Consider the following 24,886-nt stretch of genomic DNA (forward strand, 5'->3'; position numbering starts at 1 on the left):
GGAGAGTGGGACATAGGAGAAAAAAGAAAAGAAACGGCAGATCAACTCGTCTAAAAAAGGGAGTCTATTTAAAGGCTGGCAATGGGAGACAGGTCTGAACTACAGGCAGGCCAGTCTAGTACCTGCACTTTTTTACTGTGAAGCCACGCTGTTGTAACAAGTGGTTTGACATTATCGTGCTGAAATAAGCAGGGGCGTCTATGATAACATTTAGATGGCAACATATGTTGTTCCAAAACCTGTATGTACCTTTCACCATTAACTGTCCCTTCACAGATGTGTAAGATACTCATGCCTTGGGCACTAATACACTTCCATACTATCACAGATGCTGGCTTTTGAAATTTGCGCCTAGAACTATCCGGATGGTTCTTTTCCTCTTTGTTCCGGAGGACATGACGTCCACAGTTTCCAAAAATAATTTGAATTGTGGACTCGTCAGACCACAGAACACTTTACCTATTCGCTTTAGTCCATCTTAGATGAGCTCGGGCCCACCGAAGCCGGCTGCGTTTCTGGGTGTTGTTGATAAATGGCTTAAGTAAGTAGAGTTTTAACTTGCCCTTACAGATGTAGTGACAAATGAAACTGGACTCACTGGTGACGGTGGCAGAGAAGAGGACTGTGGACAAACTAGTGAGCATCCTGGATGATGCCAGTCACCCTCTGCATAGCGTTATCAGTAGCCAGAGGAGCCTGTTCAGTGCTAGACTGCTTAATCCCAAGCGCAGGTCTAATAGACTCAAAAACTCCTTTGTCCCACACGCTATTAGACTGTACAACTCCTCTCTGGGGAGGGGTTGGGGGGTACCAGGATGACAGGGGATGCAAAACAATAACAGTGCAATACGTTTTCATAACATGGTCACTACTGCCTATTTTGTCTTGTTGTATTCTTATTTTACTGTTATATTTGTATTCCCATTGTTGCTTTTTATTTTTATTCTTATTATGATATTTCTATATTTTGTTTACCATTATTTACTTTTTACTTTTTTAAAATGATCTCAACTCTGTACACTGCTGCTGGAATTTTAATTTTCCTGAAGGAACTTTCCTGAAGGAATCAATAAAGTACTATCTATCTATCTATCTATCTATCTATCTATCTATCTATCTATCTGTCTGTCTGTCTGTCTGTCTGTCTGTCTGTCTCTGTCTGTCTGTCTGTCTATCTATCTAAACTGTAGTTATTTGCAGTGGTTTTCTGAAGTGTTCCTGAGCCCATGTGGGGATATCCTTTACACACTGATGTCGCTTTTTGATGCAATACCGCCTGAGGGATCCAAGGTTACGGGCATTCAATGTTACGTGCAGTGATTTCTCCAAATTCTCTGAACCTTTTGATGATATTACTGACCGTAGATGGTGAAATCCCCAAATTCCTTGCAATAGCTCGTTGAGAAATGTTGTTCTTAAACTGTTGGACAATTTGCTTACGCATTTGTTCACAATCATGGCACTCGCCTGTTCCGAATTAGCCTGTTCACTTGTGGGATGTTCCAAATAAGTGTTTAATGAGCATTCCTCGACTTTTTCAATCGTTTTTGCCACTTGTGCCAGCTTTTTTAAAACATGTTGCAGGCATCAAATTTCACATGAGCTAATATTTGCAAAAAGTAACAAAGTTTTCCAGTTGGAACATTAAATATCTTGTTTTTGCAGTCTATTCAATTGAATATATGTTGAAAAGGATTTGCAAATCATTGTATTCTATTTTTATTTACCATTTACACAACGTGCAAACTTCACTGGTTTTTGGGGGTTTGTATATTATATCTCCAATAATATTTATAATGTATTATTTATTATATAATATGTGTTATGTTATGTTATTTATTATTGGTTTCTATTTATTTTTATTATTTCATTACTATATATTTTCTTATCTCAAACTCTGAAGTATGTTGAGGTAGTGGTGTGAATTATTATATACCCAATCTGATAATACAACAGAAAAAACTAAGTGCACGAAAAAAATGTTTCCAACCATACAAAAGGAAATAAGTAACATAATAAAAGCATTAACATAAATGTATTTATAGGAACTACTATTAGAATAAAAAGTAAGTCACAATTCAGTGAGTTACATGTTAACGTGAAAATACTGAAGCATTCAACATTGATCTCAAAAGTATTGATATTGTGATTTGACAATCCAATTTGGAGCAGAAAGATCTGGTATCGATATTTCAGTATTGAGCCACACATTGCCTCACCAGGTGTGAAGATCATCGCATCTCGCGACCGCTCCCTCTTCTATGCAAATAAGTGTATAATAATAGAAGGGGTGCAGCATTGACTCTTCCGTGGCCTTCCATCAAGTTTCATTGTTGCATGAAAGCCTTCTTGGCAGGGGAATAAACAGCCGCTAATCCATCTGTAATATAATTATTATCGATGTCGCCACTGTAACCTGAAGTTTATCTTTAAACAAACAGTATCCCTGACACTTTTATTCCACCATCTACCTCCATTTTTGCCTTCTTATATTATTGTTTTGAAAGCACACCCTTAGACTGCTGTGAACATACTGTAACCCAATGTGTTCATTTGGACCCTGCTTTGTCCTTATTAACAATATATACAGTATAACCATCTCATTTCTACATTGTAACACAATGTGTTCATTTAGATCAGGGGTCACCAACGCGGTGCCCGCGGATTTATTTACTAGCAAGCTGGTCTTGCTTTGCTCGATATTTTTAATTCTAAGAGAGACAAAACTCAAATAGAATTTGAAAATCCAAGAAAATATTTTAAAGACTTGGTCTTCACTTGTTTAAATAAATTCATTTATTTTTTACTTTGCTTCTTATAGCTTTCAGAAAGACAATTTTAGAGAAAAAATACAACCTTAAAAATGATTTTAGGATTTTTAAACACATATACCTTTTTACCTTTTAAATTCCTTCCTCTTCTTTCCTGACAATTTAAATTTAAATCAATGTTCAAGTAATTTTTTTTTTTATTGTAAAGAATAATAAATACATTTTAATTTAATTCTTCATTTTAGCTTCTGTTTTTTCAACAAAGAATATTTGTGAAATGTTTCTTCAAACGTATTATGATTAAAATAAAAATAAAAAAATTCTGGCAAATCTAGAATATTTTAGAAACAAATTTAAATTTAGAATTTCTTAGAACATTTTTGTCCTGGAAAATCTAAAAGAAATAATGATTTGTCTTTGTTAGAAATATAGCTTGGTCCAATTTGTTATATATTCTAACAAAATTACTCTTAATCAGGAAAATTTACTAATGATGTTCCATAAATTATTTTTTTAATTTTTTCAAAACGATTCAAATTAGTTAGTTTTTATCTTCTTTTTTCGGTTGAATTTTAAAGAGTCGAAATTGAAGATAAACTATATTTCAAAATGAAATTTTCATTTTTTTCCTGTTTTTTCCTCTTTTAACCCGTTCAATTAAGTGTTTCTTTCATCATTTAGTCTCTACAAAAAACCTTCCGTCAAAGGAAAAAAAATGTACGACGGAATGACAGACAGAAATACCCACTTATATATTTATATATATGTATATATACATATGTATATATATATATATATATATATATATATATATATATATATATATATATATATATATATATATATATATATATATATATATATATATGTATATATATATGTATGTATATATATATATATATATATATATATATGTATGTATATATATATATATATAATATGTATTTGTATATATATATATATATATATATATATATATTATATATATCTATACATATATATATATATATATATATATATATTATATATATCTATACATATATATATATATATGTATGTATGTATATATATATATTTTTTTTTTTATTTTTTTAATTAAAGGTAATTTGAGCAAATTGGCTATTTCTGGCAATTTATTTAAGTGTGTATCAAACTGGTAGCCCTTTGCACTAATCAGTACCCAAGAAGTAGTTATTGGTTTCAAAAAGGTTGGTGACCCCTGATTAAGACCCGGAGCCTCTTGAGCCCATATGCAGCTCTTTGGTGCCGCCCTAGTGGTCTCCTGTAGTTAAAAAAAAAATGTATCAAAAGGAAAAAGACGAGGGGAAAAAAATAATAATAAAATAAATAAGAAAAAAAATATATATATATATAAAAAAAAAATATATATATATATATATATATATATATATATTGTTTTTTTTGTATCAAAAGGAAGAAGACGAGGGGAAAAAAAATAAATATATATATATATATATATATATTTATTTTTTTTCGTTGTTTTTTTGTTTTTTTCCCTCGTCTTTTTCCTTTTGATACATTTTTTTTTTAACTACAGGAGACCACTAGGGCGGCACCAAAGAGCTGCATATGGGCTCAAGAGGCTCCGGGTCTTAATCAGGGCTCACCAACCTTTTTGAAACCAATAACTACTTCTTGGGTACTGATTAGTGCGAAGGGCTACCAGTTTGATACACACTTAAATAAATTGCCAGAAATAGCCAATTTGCTCAATTTACCTCTAATAAAAAAATATATATGTTGAGAAAAAAAAAAAATGTATATATATATTTTTGTGTTTTGTTTTTTTGTTTTTTTTTGTTTTTTGTTTTAATATGGATTCTGTAGGAGGCGAGTGCCGTTTTGCCCTACTGATTTTGGCAGTCCTTGAACTCACCGTAGTTTTTCAACGCTTTCTTTGGACTCATATTGATCGAGCAAAACTATGAAAAAATTGCAGCACAAAGTAACAATTAGCAGAGTAGCCAACAACAAAACTGCTGTATTAACTATGATTACAGTATATTAATTTATGTCAAAAAAAAAAAAAAAAGAAAGAAACTCCAAATTAGTGATATCCGATAACTTTAATTTTCTTTCGGATCCGATACCTTGTTAAATTCAGGCTGATATTAGCGATACCAATACTCTCTGCAATTATACGTAATGTATATGCTAAAATTTAAAAGGTTGGGTATTTAAAATAACATAACATAACATATACAGTTATTTATCCATTATAATTATTTGTAATATATTGTTTATTCAATAATATTTCAAATATATTATTTATTATATAATATTCATGATGTCAACAACCCGCAGCTCTTGAGCCATATGCAACTCTTTGGCACCGCCTTAGTGGTATCCTGGAGTTAAAAAAAAAAAGAATATCTAAAGGAAAAAGATGGGGAAAACATGTATATTTTTAGTTTTAATATATTTTTTGTTGGAAGACAAACATGACACAACCCTTCCTAATTTTTAAAAAGCCCACTGTTTAATGTTTGTGTTTTTGCCTCACTGATGAGAGTAGTCGGCGAGCGCCATTTTGCCCTACTAATTTTGGCAGTCCTTGAACCCACCGTAGTTTTTCAACGCTTTTTTTGGACTCATATTGAGCTAGCAAAACTATAACAAAAATTGCCACACAAAGTAACAATTAGCAGAGTAGCCAACCACAAACCTGCTGTATTAACTATTATTACGGCATATTAATTTATGTTTAAAAAAAGAAAACGAAAAAAAGAAATTCCGAAGTATTGACGTCCGATAACTTTAATTTTCTTTCGGATCCGATACCTATTAAAATTCAGGCTGATGTCAGCGATACCGATACTCTCTGCAATTCTACCTAATGTGTATGCTAAAATATAAAAGGTTGTGTATTTGGAATAACATAGCGTAAAAAAATACATGTTTTTGTCCATCATATTTATTTTTATTATATTATTTATTCAATAATATTTCTCATATATTATTTATTATATGATATTTATTATGTCAACAACCCGCAGCTCTTTGGCGCCGCTCTAGTGGTTCCCTTGAGTTAAAAAACAAATGTATCAAGAGGAAAAGGATAGGGGAAAACAAATATATTTTTTGTTTTAACATGGTTTTGTCAGTGGACCACCATGATACAACACTTTCTAAATGTTAGAAAGCCCACTGTTTAATGTTTGTCTTTATGCTTCACTGATGAGAGTCGTTGTTGAGCGCCGTTTTGTCCTTCTAATTTTGTCAGTCCTTGAACTCACCGTAGTTGTGTGGACTGTGACGCAACAGTTTGATTACATGTACAACTTTCTCCAACGTTTCATGGCACTCCTTCATGGTCTCATTTTGTCTGCCAAAACTTTTATGCTGTGCGTGAATGCACAAAGGTGAGCGGTGTTGATGTTATTGACTTGTGGGGAGTTCTAATCAGGCATATTTAGTCAGTGCATGACTGCAAGCTAATCCATGCTAACGTGTTATTTTGGCTAGCCGTATGTACGTTTTGCATCGTTATGCCTCGTTTGTAGGTATATTTGAGCTCATTCAATTTCCTTTACTTAAGTCCTCTGTGTATTCAATTCATATTTGCATGTCTCGTGACACATTATCTGTATGTAATAGTGGCTGCATTTCTGATAGTTGTCTGTGTACTTAGTTGTTCCAGACCACACCAAACGTTACCCAGCTTGCCAAAGATTTTACTAATGTTTGCCGATGTTGTAAAACAATGTGTGGAATAAATATTAAAATCAACGAAGATTTGCGACACATAGCCGTTTTGATAGTAGGCTATTATAGCTATAGTAGACACTTACATCATGTGTTGCCTTCATTATAACACTTATTTAAGACTTTTAAAATTTAGCGGCTCCAGACAGATTTGTTTTTTGTATTTTTGGTCCAATATGGCTACTTCAACATTTTGAGTTGCCGACTCATGATTAAGACTAGTGATCCGGCCCGCGAACAGGTTTTATCCGGCCCGTGAGATGAGTTTTCTAAGTATAAAAATGAGCCAACATTTTTGAATGAAAGAAACTGCTGTTCTAAATGTGTCCACTAGATGTCGCAATAGCAATTATTCGTATCTTTGTAGAAGATGATGCTACATTTGTAAATGTCATTCCTGTGAATCAGGTTTTATGTTTGATCACGTTATGTTTTGTTTTTTGGACTCTTGTTTCCCGTTTTGCACTTCCTGGTTTTATTTGTTTCCATAGTAACCCATTAGTTTCCACCTGGTCTCCTAGTCACGCCTCGGTCCTCAGCTCTCACACCTGTTTCCAATTACCACAGCTAGTATTCAAGCCATTTGTTTTCTGTTCCTCGGCCTGGGAACTTTACCTACCTACTGGACTTTGTATTGAACCCTCATTGACCACGCACCTACCTTTCCTTGCCGACCTTCCCGCTGTTTATTGTTTTGACCACGCCACATAATTTTTTTTTGTTTTGATGCCTTAGTGCAAGTTTTTGTTTTGTTTTGTGTCATAGATAGTATTTTTTGTTTGTTTGTATATAGCCATGCCATTGTGTTGTTTTTGAGTATAGTCTAGTTTTTATCCTCCATTGTGCGCGCCCTTTGTTTTTCCTGTTTTGTATTATAGTGTGTAAATAAATTAAACATGTACTTACACTCACGTCCCGCTCGTGCAAATCATCCTTTGCATGGAAGAAGCAAAACAAATCCAAGTTCAAGTCCTGACAGTAAAAAAAATAAACATCGCTACATCGGTCGAGGAAAATGAGCAAACTACATAAATAACATGTCATTTGATTTTGATATATTTTTTTTATTATGATAGATTGAAAATTATCACTAATGAGTTGATGAACATTATCACATGATTTATTCATAACGACAAATAAAGGTAGAATACTATTAAACACATGTAAGTGTAAAAAAAACATAACATTATGATTTGTACATTTTCAGAATGTGCTTGTTCTATTTTTAAACAAATAAAAACAATCTGAAGTTGTCTTTATTTTTAAGTTATCGTGCCGTGATTTTACCGGTTCGGCCCACTTGGGAGTAGATTTTTCTCCATGTGGCCCCCCCATCTAAAATGAGTTTGACACCCCTGATTTAGACTCTGTTCTGCCCTTATCAATAATATAGACAGCATAACCAACTCATGTCTGCATTTTCACCATCTCGACCCTCCTTTTCTTTTTTTTGTCCCCTCAGACCGCTTTGACCACCACTGCCCGTGGGTGGGCAACTGCGTGGGCAAGAGGAACTACCGCTACTTCTACTTGTTCACGCTTTCCCTCTCGCTGCTCACCATTTACATCTTCACCTTTGACATCGTCCACGTGGTCATGCGTGAGTATCCCGCCTGTTCTTGAAACAAACGCCTGCACTCGTGCTGTACGACTGTGACCTCAATGAGCCTTATCCAGGCTGTAGTCCTGGGGCATGACATGATGTGCATGTGATAAAAAAAAAAAAAACATCCCCCTGTATCCTTTTTTAACACCGCTTTTATTTTGGGGAATTTTTAATACTGTGTTTCTTTGTGTTGCTCTGTTCACAGGCTCAGTGGATGATGGCTTTCTGAGCACGTTGAAGGAAACACCCGGAACATATCCTTTTTAAGAACTACGATACAGACCCCAAAAAAAGGAAAGGGGATTTACATAGCCCCATTCGTCGTGATTTTCCTTGAAACATGAAACGTGACAAATATCCACTTTAGCCGCCAGATGGCAGTAGGGTGTTGAATATCTTGAAATGGGTTTTGTTGAAATTCCAACTTTGACCACAGCGTCAGTTGTGATGTTGAGTTGCAAAATGATTACTGTATTTTCCGGACTATAAGGCGCACTTAAAATCCTTTTTTTTTCTTCTTAAAAACTCAACAGTGCGCCTTATAACTCCGTGTTATGCACAGAATAATTCTGGTTTTGCTCACCAACCTCGAAGCAATTTTATTTGGGACATGGTGTAATGATATGTGTGACCAGTAGATGGCAGTCAAACATAAGAGATACATGTAGGCTGCAATATGACTCATGTAAACAACACCAACATTTTACATGGTCCATTGAAAATATAGAACATTACACATGGCACTCAGAAATCTAAAAAAATGTTTTAGTACGACTTTAGTAAGCTATGAAGTGGCACCGCTCGATGGATTGTCGGCGCATTAAACATAGGAGTAAAATTATGGTGTGTGTATAAGGTAAGACATGTTATCTGCCATTTTGTTTCGCAATATAATGCAAAAGCAACTTTTCTTACTTTCTGTACCTGCTGATCTGTATTTGGGATCTGCATAAATCCTGAAAAATTGCACGCGTCCGCCTTTGTTGTCCGTGGCGACACCGTAGTCGATTAGCTTCTTCTTTTTCTCTATCTTCTTGTTATGAGACATTCATCCTCTGTTATTGCCATTTTTAATCTAAAGTAACGTAAAGTTCTTACTTATATCTGTCAACAAACTCGCCATGAAAGCACTAAAACATACCGGTGTTGTGAGTTTACATTATTCACCCAAGGAACCTTAGGTATCCATGACTCTTCCTGACTATATTATATACCCCGCTAGCAGCAAACCCCGCCACCCCCCCCACTCCCCCGTGCGTCGGTAAGGTGGGCGGGGTTGAGGGCGCGGGGGTGTAAAATATATTCAGGAGTAGTCATGGATGCAAAGGATTCTGGGTATTTGTTGTGTTGCGTTTATGTTGTGTTACTGTGAGGATGTTCTCCCGAAATGTGTTTGTCATTCTTGTTTGCTGTGGCTTCACAGCGTGGCGCATATTAGTAAAAGTATTAAAATTGTTTATATCACAACCATCAGTGTACTCTGTATCACCCAGTATGCCTTTCAATCTTGTACGTGTGTTTGCGGAAGCTGCATACAACATGTTGCTGGACTGGCAAACGGTTTCGTACATGTTGTAGAAGGCGTCAAAGGCAATGGCATCATAGCACGTCCTTATTCTCGTTATCTGGATGAGCACCAGCGGATATTCACGAGAATGTTAGCGGCTCCCATTGTTATATTCACTCTGTGAAATTAGTTAAAATAGCTCTTTGAGTGATAAAGGTGGCCGACCTCTGATATATAGGGACGGCGTGGTGCAGTCGGAGAGTTGCCGTGCGCAACCCGAGGGTCCTTGGTTCAAATCCCACCTAGTACCAACCTCGTCACGTCCGTTGTGTCCTGAGTAAGACACTTCACCCTTGCTCCTGAAGGGTGCTGGTTGGCGCCTTGCATGGCAGCTCCCTCCATCAGTGTGTGAATGTGTGTGTGAATGGGTAAATGTGGAAGTAGTGTCAAAGCGCTTTGAGTACCTTGAAGGTAGAAAAGTGCTATACAAGTATAACCCTTATCATTTATATTACAACGGGCGGGTGGCGGGCGGTTGCGGTTCTGATAAAATGTTGGTTCGGGTGGATGTCGGGTGGAGGACGACTTTAGTGATGCGGTTGCGGATTATATAATTGCCTATCCGCGCATCTCTAGTCTGTTGCTATTTTCTTAACTCCCAATGTCACTGTGCTGGAGTTGCTGGTGTGTTTCTTCACCCTTTGGTCAGTGGTGGGCTTGACGGGCTTCCACACCTACCTGATCTCTCTCAACCAGACTACCAATGAAGATGTAAGTCCGATTTATATTCTATTCTTTTTTTAAGTATTGTTGCTGCTTCCCTTCAGTCCGGTTTTTTGAATCAACTTTCACTCCACATTCACTGTGTCGGGTACTTTGCACCTTTTTATTGACATTTCCAACCACGCACACGTGCGGTTACACATTTACAGAGCTTGATTCCTTGTTGCCATTATGCGGTGCTATAAAATTCAACTACAGAAAATGTCAGCTTCCCAAAAAACGCTATAAGATATTACAATTTGATGTTTCCTCTTTAAAGGAGTCAGTCTTTTAAAAGTAATCCAACCTGCAGTATACACCAAATTAATGTCTATTAATTTTTTTGTTTTTTCAACCTTTCAAGTATCAGTAAGTTCATGGAATGGGAATGTTTTGATATGACGAATACAAAAATAATTAAAATGGAGAAAAAAAACAGAGGAATATTTATTATTGGTTCTGGAAATCAATGATTGGCAACAACTTTGACTTGATTTTTTTTTTTTCTATTTAAAAACACACTTATAGTCCTCTGGACAAATGTAGTTGTGAATACATTATACAACGTATGTGTGTGTGTAAATATATATATATATATATATATATATATATATATATATATATATATATATATATATATATATATATATATATATATATATATATGTGTGTGTGTGTGTGTGTGTGTATACATATGTATATATATACATATGTGTATACATACATATATATATACATATACATATGTGTATATATATATATATATATGTGTGTATATATATATGTGTATATATATGTATATATATATACATGTGTATACATATGTGTATATATATATACATATATATACATATGTGTATATATGTATATGTATATATGTATACATATGTGTATATATGTATATCAATCAATCAATCAATCAATGTTTACTTATATAGCCCTAAATCACTAGTGTCTCAAAGGGCTGCACAAACCACCACGACATCCTCGGTAGGCCCACATAAGGGCAAGGAAAACTCACACCCAGTGGGACGTCGGTGAAAATAATGACTATGAGAACCTTAGAGAGGAGGAAAGCAATGGATGTCGAGCGGGTCTAACATGATACTGTGAAAGTTCAATCCACAATGGATCCAACACAGTCGCAAGAGTCCAGTCCAAAGCGGGTCCAACTCAGCAGAGAGAGTCCCGTTCACAGCGGAGCCACCAGGAAACCATCCCAAGCGGAGGCGGATCAGCAGCGCAGAGATGTCCCCAGCCGATACACAGGCAAGCAGTACATGGCCACCGGATCGGACCGGACCCCCTCCACAAGGGAGAGTGGGACATAGAAGAAAAAGAAAAGAAACAGCAGATCAACTGGTCTAAAAAGGGAGTCTATTTAAAGGCTACAGCATACAAATGAGTTTTAAGGTGAGACTTAAATGCTTCTACTGAGGTGGCATCTCGAACTGTTACCGGGAGGGCATTCCAGAGTACTGGAGCCCGAACGGAAAACGCTCTATAGCCCGCAGACTTTTTTTGGGCTTTGGGAATCACTAATAAGCCGGAGTCCTTTGAACGCAGATTTCTTGCCGGGACATATGGTACAATACAATCGGCAAGATAGGATGGAGCTAGACCGTGTAGTATTTTATACGTAAGTAGTAAAACCTTAAAGTCACATCTTAAGTGCACAGGAAGCCAGTGCAGGTGAGCCAGTACAGGCGTAATGTGATCAAACTTTCTTGTTCTTGTCAAAAGTCTAGCAGCCGCATTTTGTACCAACTGTAATCTTTTAATGCTAGACATGGGGAGACCCGAAAATAATACGTTACAGTAGTCGAGGCGAGACGTAACAAACGCATGGATAATGATCTCAGCGTCTTTAGTGGACAGAATGGAGCGAATTTTAGCGATATTACGGAGATGAAAGAAGGCCGTTTTAGTAACGCTTTTAATGTGTGCCTCAAAGGAGAGAGTTGGGTCGAAGATAATACCCAGATTCTTTACCGTGTCGCCTTGTTTAATTGTTTGGTTGTCAAATGTTAGAGTTGTATTATTAAATAGAGTTCGGTGTCTAGCAGGACCGATAATCAGCATTTCCGTTTTTTTGGCGTTGAGTTGCAAAAAGTTAGCGGACATCCATTGTTTAATTTCATTAAGACACGCCTCCAGCTGACTACAATCCGGCGTGTTGGTCAGCTTTAGGGGCATGTAGAGTTGGGTGTCATCAGCATAACAGTGAAAGCTAACACCGTATTTGCGTATGATGTCACCTAGCGGCAGCATGTAGATGCTGAAGAGTGCAGGGCCAAGGACCGAACCCTGGGGAACTCCACACGTTACCTTAACGTAGTCCGAGGTCACATTGTTATGGGAGACACACTGCATCCTATCAGTAAGATAAGAGTTAAACCAAGACAGGGCTAAGTCTGACATACCGATTCGTGTTTTGATACGTTCTAATAAAATATTATGATCGACGGTATCGAAAGCAGCGCTAAGATCGAGGAGCAGCAACATAGATGACGCATCAGAATCCATCGTTAGCAATAGATCATTAGTCATTTTTGCGAGGGCTGTCTCCGTCGAGTGATTTGCCCTGAAACCGGATTGAAAGGTTTCACATAGATTGTTAGACGCTAAGTGTTCATTTAACTGCTCCGCAACAATTTTTTCGAGGATTTTTGAAATGAAGGGAAGGTGAGACACCGGTCGGTAGTTTACCATGAGGTCAGGATCGAGGTTAGGTCTTTTAAGGAGAGGATGAATAACCGCTTTTTTGAATGTTAGGGGAACAGTGCCCGAGGAAAGTGATAAGTTTATAATATTTAGCACTGATGGACCTAATAATACAAAGAGCTCCTTGATCAGTTTCCCAGGAAGAGGGTCAAGTAAACATGTTGTTTGTTTTATTCCATTTACACGTTGTAACAATTCCTCTAATGTTATTTCCTCAAAACGAGAGAAACTATTTTGGAGGGCAGTATCCGCCGTATATACAATCGTGTCAGTGTTAATAGAACCCCGTTGTAGCTGGGACGCATTGTCTTTAATCTCCTTTCTAATGACTTCAATTTTCTTACTAAAGAATTGCATAAAGTCATCAGCTGAGTGGGTGGAGCTACTGGAAGGAGTCCCTTGTTGGGTTAGCGATGCTACCGTACTAAACAAAAATTTAGGATCGTTTTTATTACGGTGGATGAGATTTGAGTAATAATTAGCTTTAGCTAAGGTAAGCATGCGTTTATAAGTTATTAAACCATCACTAAATGCTTGATGGTGCACCTCAAGTTTAGTCGTGCGCCATTTGCGTTCCAGCTTTCTGCATAATAATTTCTGAGCTCTAGTTTCTTCTGTAAACCACGGGGTGCGCTTTTTTGGAGCCTTTTTTAACTTTAGCGGTGCTATGTTATCAATGGTTTCGCGCAGGGCGTCGTTAAAATTGTTAGTGAGGTTATCAATAGAGCCCACATACTTTGGGAATGGTGCCATTACCGAGGGCAGTAGGTCAGCAAGAGTTGTCGTTGTGGCCGTATTAATGTTGCGGCTGCTATAGCAGTTATTATTATTATTAGTTTGACGAACATGCGTCTGAACCTCGAATTTTATAAGGTAATGATCGGACAATACTTTAGTATACGGGAGTATCGTAACTTTGGAAGCGGTGATCCCCTTGACAAGCACTAGGTCTATCGTATTACCGTTGCGATGCGTGGGTTCATTTATTATTTGTGTGAGACCACAGCTATCAATTATACTCTGGAGCGCTACGCACGGTGGGTCCGATGGGGTATTCATGTGGATATTAAAGTCCCCCATTATGATTATATTATCGGCGTGTGTCACTAGATCAGCAACGAACTCTGAGAATTCATTGATGAAGTCCGAACAGGGCCCTGGGGGGCGGTAGATAACAGCCAGGTGTAGAGGCAGCGGTGTGACAGACCTCATAGTAAGCACCTCAAACGATTTATATTTATTATTTATGTTAGGACTAAGGTTAAAGTTTTCGTTGTATATTAGTGCGACCCCCCCACCCCTTTTAAGCGGACGGGCAATATGCGCATGTGTAAAGTTAGGAGGACATGCCTCATTTAGCGCAAAAAAGTCGTTTGGTTTAAGCCAGGTTTCGCTGAGACCGATGACGTTAAGATTGTTGTCTCTGATAATATCATTAACTAACAACGTTTTGGGAGACAATGATCTTATGTTTAAAAAACCTACATTATAGGTAGTGGGCTGTTTTAGGGAATTTTTGATCAAATTATCCGTAGTAGCAATATTAATAATGTTGTGTTTATTATGCCCAGTGCATTCAGTATAATTACGACCATATCTAGGAATTGATACGACGGGAATGTTCCGATTGTTTGATTGTTGCTTTGATAAACTGCACGCATCATGGTTAGCCACCTCAGTAACGGGGATGTTCCGATTGTTTGTTTGTTGCTTTGATAAACTGCACGCATCATAGTTAGCCTCCTCAGTAACGGGGATTTTCCGATTGTTTGTTTGTTGCTTTGATAAACTGCACGCATCATAGTTAGCCACCTCAGTAAAACACATGTCCAACTCTGAAACACTCAAAGTAGAAAAAACTTGTTCTAATTTAACAGACTCCTTACCCAGACCAGTAGTCTCGCATTTTCCATCTAAATCCGTCTTCAGGGTGGAGGGAAGTGGTGTACTGTGGGGATTAGCCTTCTGCTTTGTTTTTAGCCCCGCTCGACATCCGCGTTTCCGATCACACCGCTGGCGTCTGCTCCGTAGACGGCCCCCGCTGCTACTAGACTCCCCTGCTTCACAGGCCGCTGGATGTAGCCGCCGATGAATCCCCATGCTAGTTAGCATGTTTAGCACGCCCGCGTCTATCAGTCCAAAACGGCCCAATATGTCCATATCCAGAAGTGTCTGGCGGTCGTACGTGATCACGGAGTGACCACGATGCGAGCCAGCCATGAAGTATGCAGAACTGTCCGGCATTTCCGCCAAATGTTCCATCTTTAGCAAGAGCACCGCAGTGTCGCAGCCCGTCCGGGCGCCGCCATCTTGCATTTGATATACATATACATACATAGGTGTATATATGTATATGCGTGTATATGTATATGTATATATATGTGTATATATATCCATATATATGTGTATATATATATATATATATATATATATATACACACACACATATATATATACATATATATATTTCTGTGTGTGTCTACATATATACATATATATGTGTGTGTGTATGATATATAGATGTAAAATGTCCAATTGATTAATATATACAGTATACATTAATTAATTGGACATTTTACGTATTCTTTTATGTATGTATACCTTTTTCCTCCCTATTTTAACATGCACAAACATTAAAAGAGAAAAAAATGGATCTTTGCATTTTTTCTGCATGCTTTGAATGGGAACAAGTAGTGCCATCCGGTGGACAGATACAAAAATGTAAAATTTTATCACAGTACTGTAGTCCGACTGGAAATGTAAACATAAAAGTTTGTATGAGGGATGTGACATCATAATCAACGTTTTTAATGCTTTTCATTGGGGGGCATTTCAACACAAACATGTCTTGTGGATCATTTGAAAGGACCAGATATGTCAGTTCTGAAATGTTTTAAAAAGTAATACTTGGATTAATTTTTTTGTCGTGCCTAATGTTATCATCGCTGACAAAAGGTTGCACTATTATTAGGTATTTCTCACCTGTAGTGTCGTATAGAGCAGGTGTCAAAGTGTGTGGCTTCACATGGCTGCATTGATGAACGTTGACAGGGTGTAAACGATTTCTCAGATGAAGGCGTGTGTTTCCATGACAACGGCAGTGCCTCCTTCACAACTGAAGGACAAGGGGTTGGCGAAGTGTAGCTTGTTAAACACAGCTGTGGCAGTCAATCAACTTCAGGAACGTGCACTTTAGAATAATAGTGCGAAGTCTCATGTTTGCATATATTTTATTGTGGATTTACACGGCAGTCGTCGGGTCTCCATTGAAGCTGTGTAACAGCGCTTGTTGCAAGACCCTGGAGGAATGAATTCGCTTCATACTAAACCAATCATCAGCACCCAGGCCAGGAACGTGTGTCCAATCAAGTCAGCTGAGTCATGTGACAAATTGGCTGCAAAGCACTTTGAAAAGCTAAAAACAGCCTGAAACAAGGAGCTGGAGTCACCAGGAGGCCAGACATCATCTGATGGGATAAACATCAGCGGGAAGGGCGTCGTCTCCTTCTCTTAAAAGGATGTTAGAATCGAGCTGTCGGGACCAAACAGACCATCTGGTTTGTGGTGTTTAGGGGAAGCTTTTGAGGAGAAAATGTGGAGATGTATTGATGGGCCGAGTAAGGGAGAGGAAGCTTAAAGATCAATACGACAATGTATGGTATGGTGATGCATTATTGATGCACTGAAGTCCAATAGTGACGTTTTTCTCCAAGACACAGGCAGCCAATTCTTCTTTCCTTTTGGATTTTGGCGCTCTGGAAAAAAAATGCCAACATGGCACTGCCATATTTATTATTGAAGTCACAAAGTGCGTAACATGCCTCAAAGCAGCAGTTTGGAAACTGGGACATGCTCTCCCTGAGAGAGAGCATGAGAAAGTTGAGGTGGGGTTTAGGGTAGCGGGTGGTGTATATTGTAGCGTCGCGGAAGAGTTAGTGCTGCAAGGGGTTCTGGGTATTTGCTCTGTTGTGTTTATGTTGTTTTACGGTGCGGATGGTCTCCCGAAATGTGTTTGTCATTCTTGTTTGGTGTGGGTTCACAGTGTGGCGCTTATTTGTAACAGTGTTAAAGTTGTTTATATGGCCACCCTCAGTGTGACCTGTATGGCTGTTGACCAAGTATGCGTGGGATTCACTTGTGTGTGTGAAAAGTCGTAGGTATTATGTGATTGAGTCAGCACACAAAGGCAGTGCCTTTAAAGGGGAACATTATCACAATTTCAAAAGGGTTAAAAACAATAAAAATCAGTTCCCAGTGGCTTGTTGTATTTTTTGAAGTTTTTTTCAAAATTTTACCGATCCCGGAATATCCCTAAATAAAGCTTTAAAGTGCCTTATTTTCGCTATCTTCGAAACCACTATCCATTTCCCTGTGACGTCATACAGTGCTGCCAATACAAACAACATGGCGGTTACCACAGCAAGATATAGCGACATTAACTCGGATTCAGACTCGGATTTCAGCGGCTTAAGCGATTCAACAGATTACGCATGTATTGAAACAGATGGTCGGAGTATGGAGGCAGATAGCGAAAACGAAATTGAAGAAGAAATTGAAGCTATTGAGCGAATAGCCATTGACGCTATTCGGCCATAGCGTGGGTGTACCTAATGAAGTGGCCCATAGCATGGCTGCCTTATTAGCATCGCCGGTAAAATGTGCAGACCAAACGATCAGGACTTTCGCATCTTGTGACACTGGACCAACTTAAATCCATCGATTGGTAAGTGTTTGTTTTGCATTAAATGTGGGTATCTAGTTTCAAATGTACATACAGCTAGCGTAAGTAGCATGTTAGCATCGATTAGCGTAGCATGTTAGTCTCGATTAACTGGCAGTCATGCCGTGACCAAATATGTCTGATTAGCACATAAGTTAACAACATCAACAAAACTCACCTTTGTGATTTAGTTGACTTAATTGTTGCAAATACATCTGCAGGTTATCCATACATATCTGTGCCATGTCTGTCTTAGCATCGCCGGTCAAATGTGAAGACACTTTGGTACATTCAATGGGGGTCTGGCGGAAGATTTCTTGCCAGTGGTGCAACTTGAATCCCTCCCTGTTAGTGTTGTTACACCCTCCGACAACACACCGACGAGGCATGAAGTCTCCAAGGTTCCAAAAAATAGTCGAAAAAACGGAAAATAACAGAGCTGAGACCCGGTGTTTGTAATGTGAAAATGAATATGGCGGGTGTGTTACCTTGGTGACGTCATGTTCTGACGTCATCGCTAAAAGACCGATAAACAGAAAGGCGTTTAATTTGCCCAAATTCACCCATTTAGAGTTCGGAAATCGGTTAAAAAATATATGGTCTTTTTTTCTACAACATCAAGGTATATATTGACGCTTACATAGGTTTGGTGATAATGTTCCCCTTTAAGGTTTATTGGCGCTCTATACTTCTCCCTATGTCTGTGTACCACTCTGTACAGCGGCGTTTTAAAAAGTCAGAAATGTAACTTTTTGAAACCGATACCGATAATTTCCGATATTACATTTTAAAGCATTTATTGGCCGATAATATCGGCAGCCCGATATTATCAGACATCGGTAATCTCTAAAGACACTAAGATCCTTAATGTGTATTATAACAGTTTTTTTCAGTGTATACACTATTCAGTGTATCATATTAAAATGGTTTTGAAGGACACAATTGCGATTCTTGCACACCCGCCACCCCTGTGAGTGAGTCAGCGCTGTATGAGACGGTGCTTGAACCCGTGTCTTGGCTTCAGTCAGTCGATTTGAGAGGAACACACCGGCCTGAGTTTTCCGTGGCTGAAGGGCAAGAGAATGGAGTCGTACTTTGTTTCTTTTTGCTTTTAATGTTTAATTCATAGCCCGCTGTTTTTTTTTCTATTCCACCGCAATGGCTGGCCTTGGTTTTTTTTTTGTGCTTTCATTTAATGAGTAATGAGGCTGTGTAATGTGCACCTTACAGTGTGTGATATTGCTCTGGGAGTGAAATCAATGGCTGTCAGCCTGGCGGTTTTCATGGTGTTGATTGGTCTAATAATAGATTAATCCATACCTTCAGGGGATAGGACACCTGCCAAAATGTCCACTGTGCTCGTAATAGAAGGAAGCGGTTTTTTTTCTAATACTAGGTGTACCACTTCGGAAATACCAGTGAGAGGTGGTCCTCATACTTGGCGCCCTCACAAGTATGTAAGAAATGAGGAAAAACCTCTGTTTGATATGCAATCATACCGTGAATGCTGTTTCTATAGCAGGTGGATTTATTTGCCTAAACCGAAAAAAAAGGACAAGGTGTTAAGTTCATTTTCAGGTTACAGTGGGGCAAAAAAGTATTTAGTCAGCCACCGATTGTGCAAGTTTTCCCACTTAAAATGAGGACAGAGGTCTATAATTTTCGTCATAGGTACACTTCAACTGTGAGAGACAGAGTGTGAAAAAAAATCCAGGAATTCACATAATTTGTAAATTATGGTGGAAAATAAGTATTTGGTCACTTCAAACAAGGAAGATCTCTGGCTCTCACAGACCTGTAACTTCTTCTTTAAGAAGCTATTCTGTCCTCCACTCGTTACCTGTATTAATGGAACCTGTTTGAACTCGTTATCTGTATAAAAGACACCTGTCCACAGCCTCAAACAGTCAGACTCCAAACTCCACTATGGCCAAGACCAAAGAGCTGTCGAAGGATACCAGGAAAATAATTGTAGACCTGCACCAGACTGGGAAGAGTGAATCTATAATAGGCAAGCAGCTTGGCGTGAAAAAATCAACTGTGGGAGTAATTATCAGAAAATGGAAGACATACAAGACCCCTGATAATCTCCCTCGATCTGGGGCTCCACGCAAAATGATCTTGAGAACGGTGAGCAAAAATCCCAGAACCACTCGGGGGGACCTGGTGAATGACCTGCAGAGAGCTGGGACCAAAGTAACACACTACACCGACAGGGACTCAAATCCTGCAGTGTCAGATGTGTCCCCCTGCTTAAGCCAGTGCATGTCCAGGCACGTCTGAAGTTTGCCAGAGAGCACATGGATGATACAGCAGAAGATTGGGAGAATGTCATGTGGTCAGATGAAACCAAAATAGAACCTTTTGGTATAAACTCAACTCGTCTTGTTTGGAGGAAGAAGAATACTGAGTTGCATCCCAAGAACACCACACCTACTGTGAAGCATGGGGGTGGAAACATCATGCTTTGGGGCTGTTTTTCTGCTAAGGGGACCAGACAATTGATCCGTGTTAAGGAAAGAATGAATAGGGCCATGTATTGTGAGATTTTGAGCCAAAATCTCCTTCCATCAGTGAGACCTTTGAAGATGAAACGTGGCTGGGTCTTCCAGCATGACAATGATCCCAAACACACCGCCCGGGCAACGAAGGAGTGGCTCCGTAAGCAGCATTTTGAAAGTCCTGGAGTGGCCTAGCCAGTCTCCAGACCGCATCCCCATAGAAAATCTGTGGAGGGAGTTGAAAGTCCGTGTTGCTCGGCGACAGCCCCAAAACATCAATGCTCTCGAAAAGATCTGCATTGAGGAATGGGCCAAAATACCAGCTACTGTGTGTGAATTCCTGGATTTTTTTTCACATTCTGTCTCTCACAGTTGAAGTGTACCTATGATGAAAATTACAGACCTCTGTCATCCTTTTAAGTGGGAGAACTTGCACAATCGGTGGCTGACTAAATACTTTTTTGGCCCACTGTATGTGGAACATGCATACAATCACATATTTCAAGATATTTCTTTACAGCATGTCCGAAAAGGAGTAGGAAGAACCTGAGCTTATTTAATCCTACCCCTTTTCATCTCATCGCAATTTTATTCAATTTCTTATTTCTCTGTAATAGAACAGTGAATAAATAAATAATATACCATAGTAAGTAAACAAATATCAACTACATCGATAATCTCTATCTAAATTAGGGGTCTCAAGCTCAAATTACCAGGGGGCCACTAGACTCAGAGTCTGGGTGAGGCTGGGCCGCAAGAAAAGATTTATATAAAAAAAAAAAATGTTTGCATACGCCTCAGCATGTCTAGTTGCATAATGACGTTTCAAATTGTATCCCTTGTGCAGCGCAACTTTCTCCGTGCAAAAAAGACACGTCGGGGTGCCCTTGTGCTCAGGGGACGGCGTGGCGCGGTTGGGAGAGTGGCCGTGCCAGCAACCTGAGGGTTCCTGGTTCGATCCCCACCTTCTACCAACCTCGTCACTTCCGTTGTGTCCGTGAGCAAGACCCTTCACCTTTGCTCCTGATGGGTCCTGGTTAGCGCCTTGCGTGGCAGCTCCCGGGCGTGAATGGGTGAATGTGGAAATAGTGTCAAAGCGCTTTGAGTTCCTTATAAAGGTAGAAAAGCGCATTACAAGTACAACCCATTTACCATTAACTCATTTGCCGCTTTTCCACTAATGCAGGGGTAGGCAACCCAGAATGTTGAAAGAGCCTTTTTGGACCCAAATAACACAACGCTGTCAAGCGCCATTCATATAAAACTTGCCGGCCGCACTAACATTAAACTTTCATATTCTGGTGGGGGCCGCAAAATAACGTCTCGCGGGCCGCGAGTCTGAGACCCCTGATCTAAATGTTCAAGATGTCCATCATAATTATTGTTCTGTGTACTTTGTGAACACTTGTAGTTTGAACAGTCTCTTTTTTTCTTTTTTTTTTAAAACTTTTTTTTTTATTGGTTTATGTCCTTTTTGTGAAAGAAAAAACATTTTTTATGGCAAACACACAAAATATGCAATATATGCCACCCATAAATTTCAAAGTGTATTTTTTTAAATTTAATTTTATTAAATTTTTTTATTAAATCAACATAGAAAAACACACAATATAAACTTTCAATTAGTGCATCAACCCCAAAAAAACCCTCCTTCCCCCATTCACACTCATCCACACCCACTCACACAATAGGGTTTGTTTTATTTTAGTTCCCAAAACATAGACCGGTGGTTCTCAACCTTTTTTCAGTGATGTATCCCCTGTGAACGTTTTTTTTAATTCAAGTACCCCCTAATCAGAGCAAAGCATTTTTGGTTGAAAAAAAGAGATACAAAAGTGAAATACAGCACATTGTCATCAGTTTCTGATTTATTAAATTGTATAACAGTGCAAAATATTGCTCATTTGTAGTGGTCTTTCTTGAACTATTTCGAAAAAAATATATAAAAATAACTAAAAACTTGTTGAAAAATAAACAAGTGATTCAATTATGAATAAATATTTCTACACATAGAAGTAATCATCAACTTAAAGTGCCCTCTTTGGGGATTGTAATAGAGATCCATCTGGATTAATCAACTTAATTCTAAACATTTCTTCACAAAAAAAGAAATCTTTGACATCAATATTTATGGAACATGTCCACAAAAAAATATAGCTGTCAACACTGAATATTGCATTGCTGCATTTCTTTTCACAGTTTATGAACTTACATTCATATTTTGTTGAAGTATTATTCAATAAATATATTTGTAAAGGATTTTTGAATTGTTGCTATCTTTTAGAATATTTATGAAAAATCTCACGTACCCCTTGGCATACCTTCAAGTACCCCCAGGGGTACGCATACCCCCATTTGAGAACCACTGACATAGACAACACAGTCTGTAAGGGACACATTCCCTGAAGCACACATGATTGTGTGTGCCGCTGGTCCACTAACATTTTCATTAATTACTATTTTTCTGTAATCGTTTTTATATTGTTATACTTTATTTTTTATCCAAGAAAAAGTTTTTTTTTTAAATGTTTTATTATTATTTTTTTGTTATTTAAAAATGACCTTATCTTCACCAGACCAGGTTGTTAATGATATTACATTAGTTTAAAGGGTTTTTAAAACCAGGTCCAGTCCAAATAAATGTCCATACCTTCATCCTTGCACACTGAAAAATGAGGGACACAACAGATTGCATGTAATTTATAAACAAAATCACATTTTCAAAATAAGCATTTGTGTATAGTCAACAGTCTCTTAAACTGAATCATATTGACTCATTTAAAGCGGCCTATATTCTGGTGCGCTATATATATGAAAAAAAGATGAAAAAAAAGACCATTCATCAGCAGTGCGCCTTATAATCCGGTGCGCCCTATGGGCCGCAAAAATACCCAAAAAACATGTCACAAATTAGAAAACATAACATCTTGTAAATGAAAAAAACAAAGTGTAAACGAAAAAATGTATATAATGTACGAAAACACATTTAACGGAAAAAATATATAATTCTACTACACAATGATTTCATTTAAAGTGGGTATTTTTTGGAGTGTAACTCCAGTTTCAATTGAGGAAACTGTATATATTTTTTTAAATTTCCCCAAGTATAGTCCTTAAATCACTTTCTGTTGTTTCTCTCATGTTGCTTGGCAATAATGATAGTGTCCCTAATGTGGTGGCTTTACTTGGATTCTTCCTTTGCAACACCTTTTCATGTTTCTCCGTGAATGATACCATGAATTGATTAATGTGAACCCCGACTTAAACAAGTTGAAAAATCTATTCGGGTGTTACCATTTAGTGGTCAAATTTACGGAATATGTACTGTACTGTGCAATCTACTCATAGAAATTTCAATCAATCAATCAATTTATTGTGTGAATGCTCCAAAATATTCACACATGTTTTCTACACCAAAATTAATCAATTTATTATTATTATTCAACTTTTTCTTCTTCTTCTCTCCCTTCCACATTCTTCATCCGATTAGAACCGTTCCAACGCCTATTCAGAAATCGCGTGCTTTCCCTTGACAAATTCCAAAAATTCTCGGTTTTCTGGGACATTTTTCCCATTTAAATTGAATTGGCCATTTTTCAAACTTTCACCATTTCGACATTTTTCAACCTATTCATACCATTCCACCTTCAACACAGTCCACCATCCTGGAAATGTAAACTACCCTTTTTCCAAGTTCCCCAAAAAATTCCAGGATTTTCCAGAATTCCTTGTTTTCCCGAACATTTTTCCCATTTAAAATGAATTGACCATTTTTCAAACTTTCACCATTTACAAATTTTTCAACCTATTCACACTATTCCGCCTTCAACACAGTCCACCATCCTGTAAATTTAAACTACCCTTTGTCCAAGTTCAAAATAATTCCAGGATTTTCCAGAATTCCTTGTTTTCCGGAACATTTTTCAAACTTTCGTCATTTCCACATTTTTAAACCGATTCAAACCATTCTACCTTCAACACAGTCCACCATCCTGGAAATTTAATCTAACCTTTTTCCACGTTCAAAAAAATTTCAGGATTTTCCAGAATTCCTTGTTTTCCAAAGCCCTATTTCCACCCTTTTTTCTGGCAACTCCCCCTCCCACATTTTTCCACCCACTTCAACCGTTGCACTGTCAAAACTTTCCTCTTAATTAGGACCTAAAATATATTTTTTTAACTGGAAAAATTCTCTGTTTTCCCGAAATTCCAGGAATTCCGTAATATCCTTTCTCAATTCAACATGCTACTGCTTCAACATTTCTAACCCGATTTGAAAAATTCCAACACCTACTATTCAAGTTCTTTTTTTTTTTTTTTTTACCATTTTCCAAAAAATTCCCGCTCTTCTCAAATTTTTGGGATATACTTATTGTAATCAATGGGACATTTTTCCGAGTTCCACAACGCCCATATTTTTCATCTGATTCAAACTGTTCAAAAATATTCAGCCTGTCTAGGAATTGTGTGATCTACTTCTTTCACGACTTGAACTATGAAATATTTTGTTTTCCAACGCAAAGGATGATTGGCACGAGCCAGGCGTGAATGAAGGTACATTTTTATTTA

At 37.8% G+C, this 24,886-nt stretch overlaps 1 protein-coding gene across 1 annotated transcript in view; it reads left to right on the plus strand.

Annotated features, from left to right (window-relative positions):
• zdhhc9 (zinc finger DHHC-type palmitoyltransferase 9) overlaps positions 1-24,886 on the plus strand; it is a 102,252-nt gene that overhangs the window by 72,593 nt on the left and 4,773 nt on the right. Inside the window, exons 4-6 of the mRNA XM_061892197.1 lie at positions 7,960-8,097; positions 8,309-8,355; positions 10,277-10,381. Of these exons, the coding sequence (XP_061748181.1) occupies positions 7,960-8,097; positions 8,309-8,355; positions 10,277-10,381 (290 nt within the window). The remainder of the gene's footprint in view (positions 1-7,959; positions 8,098-8,308; positions 8,356-10,276; positions 10,382-24,886) is intronic.

The sequence above is a fragment of the Nerophis ophidion genome, linkage group LG29 (assembly GCF_033978795.1).
Source record: "Nerophis ophidion isolate RoL-2023_Sa linkage group LG29, RoL_Noph_v1.0, whole genome shotgun sequence".
Classification (NCBI taxonomy): domain Eukaryota; kingdom Metazoa; phylum Chordata; class Actinopteri; order Syngnathiformes; family Syngnathidae; genus Nerophis; species Nerophis ophidion.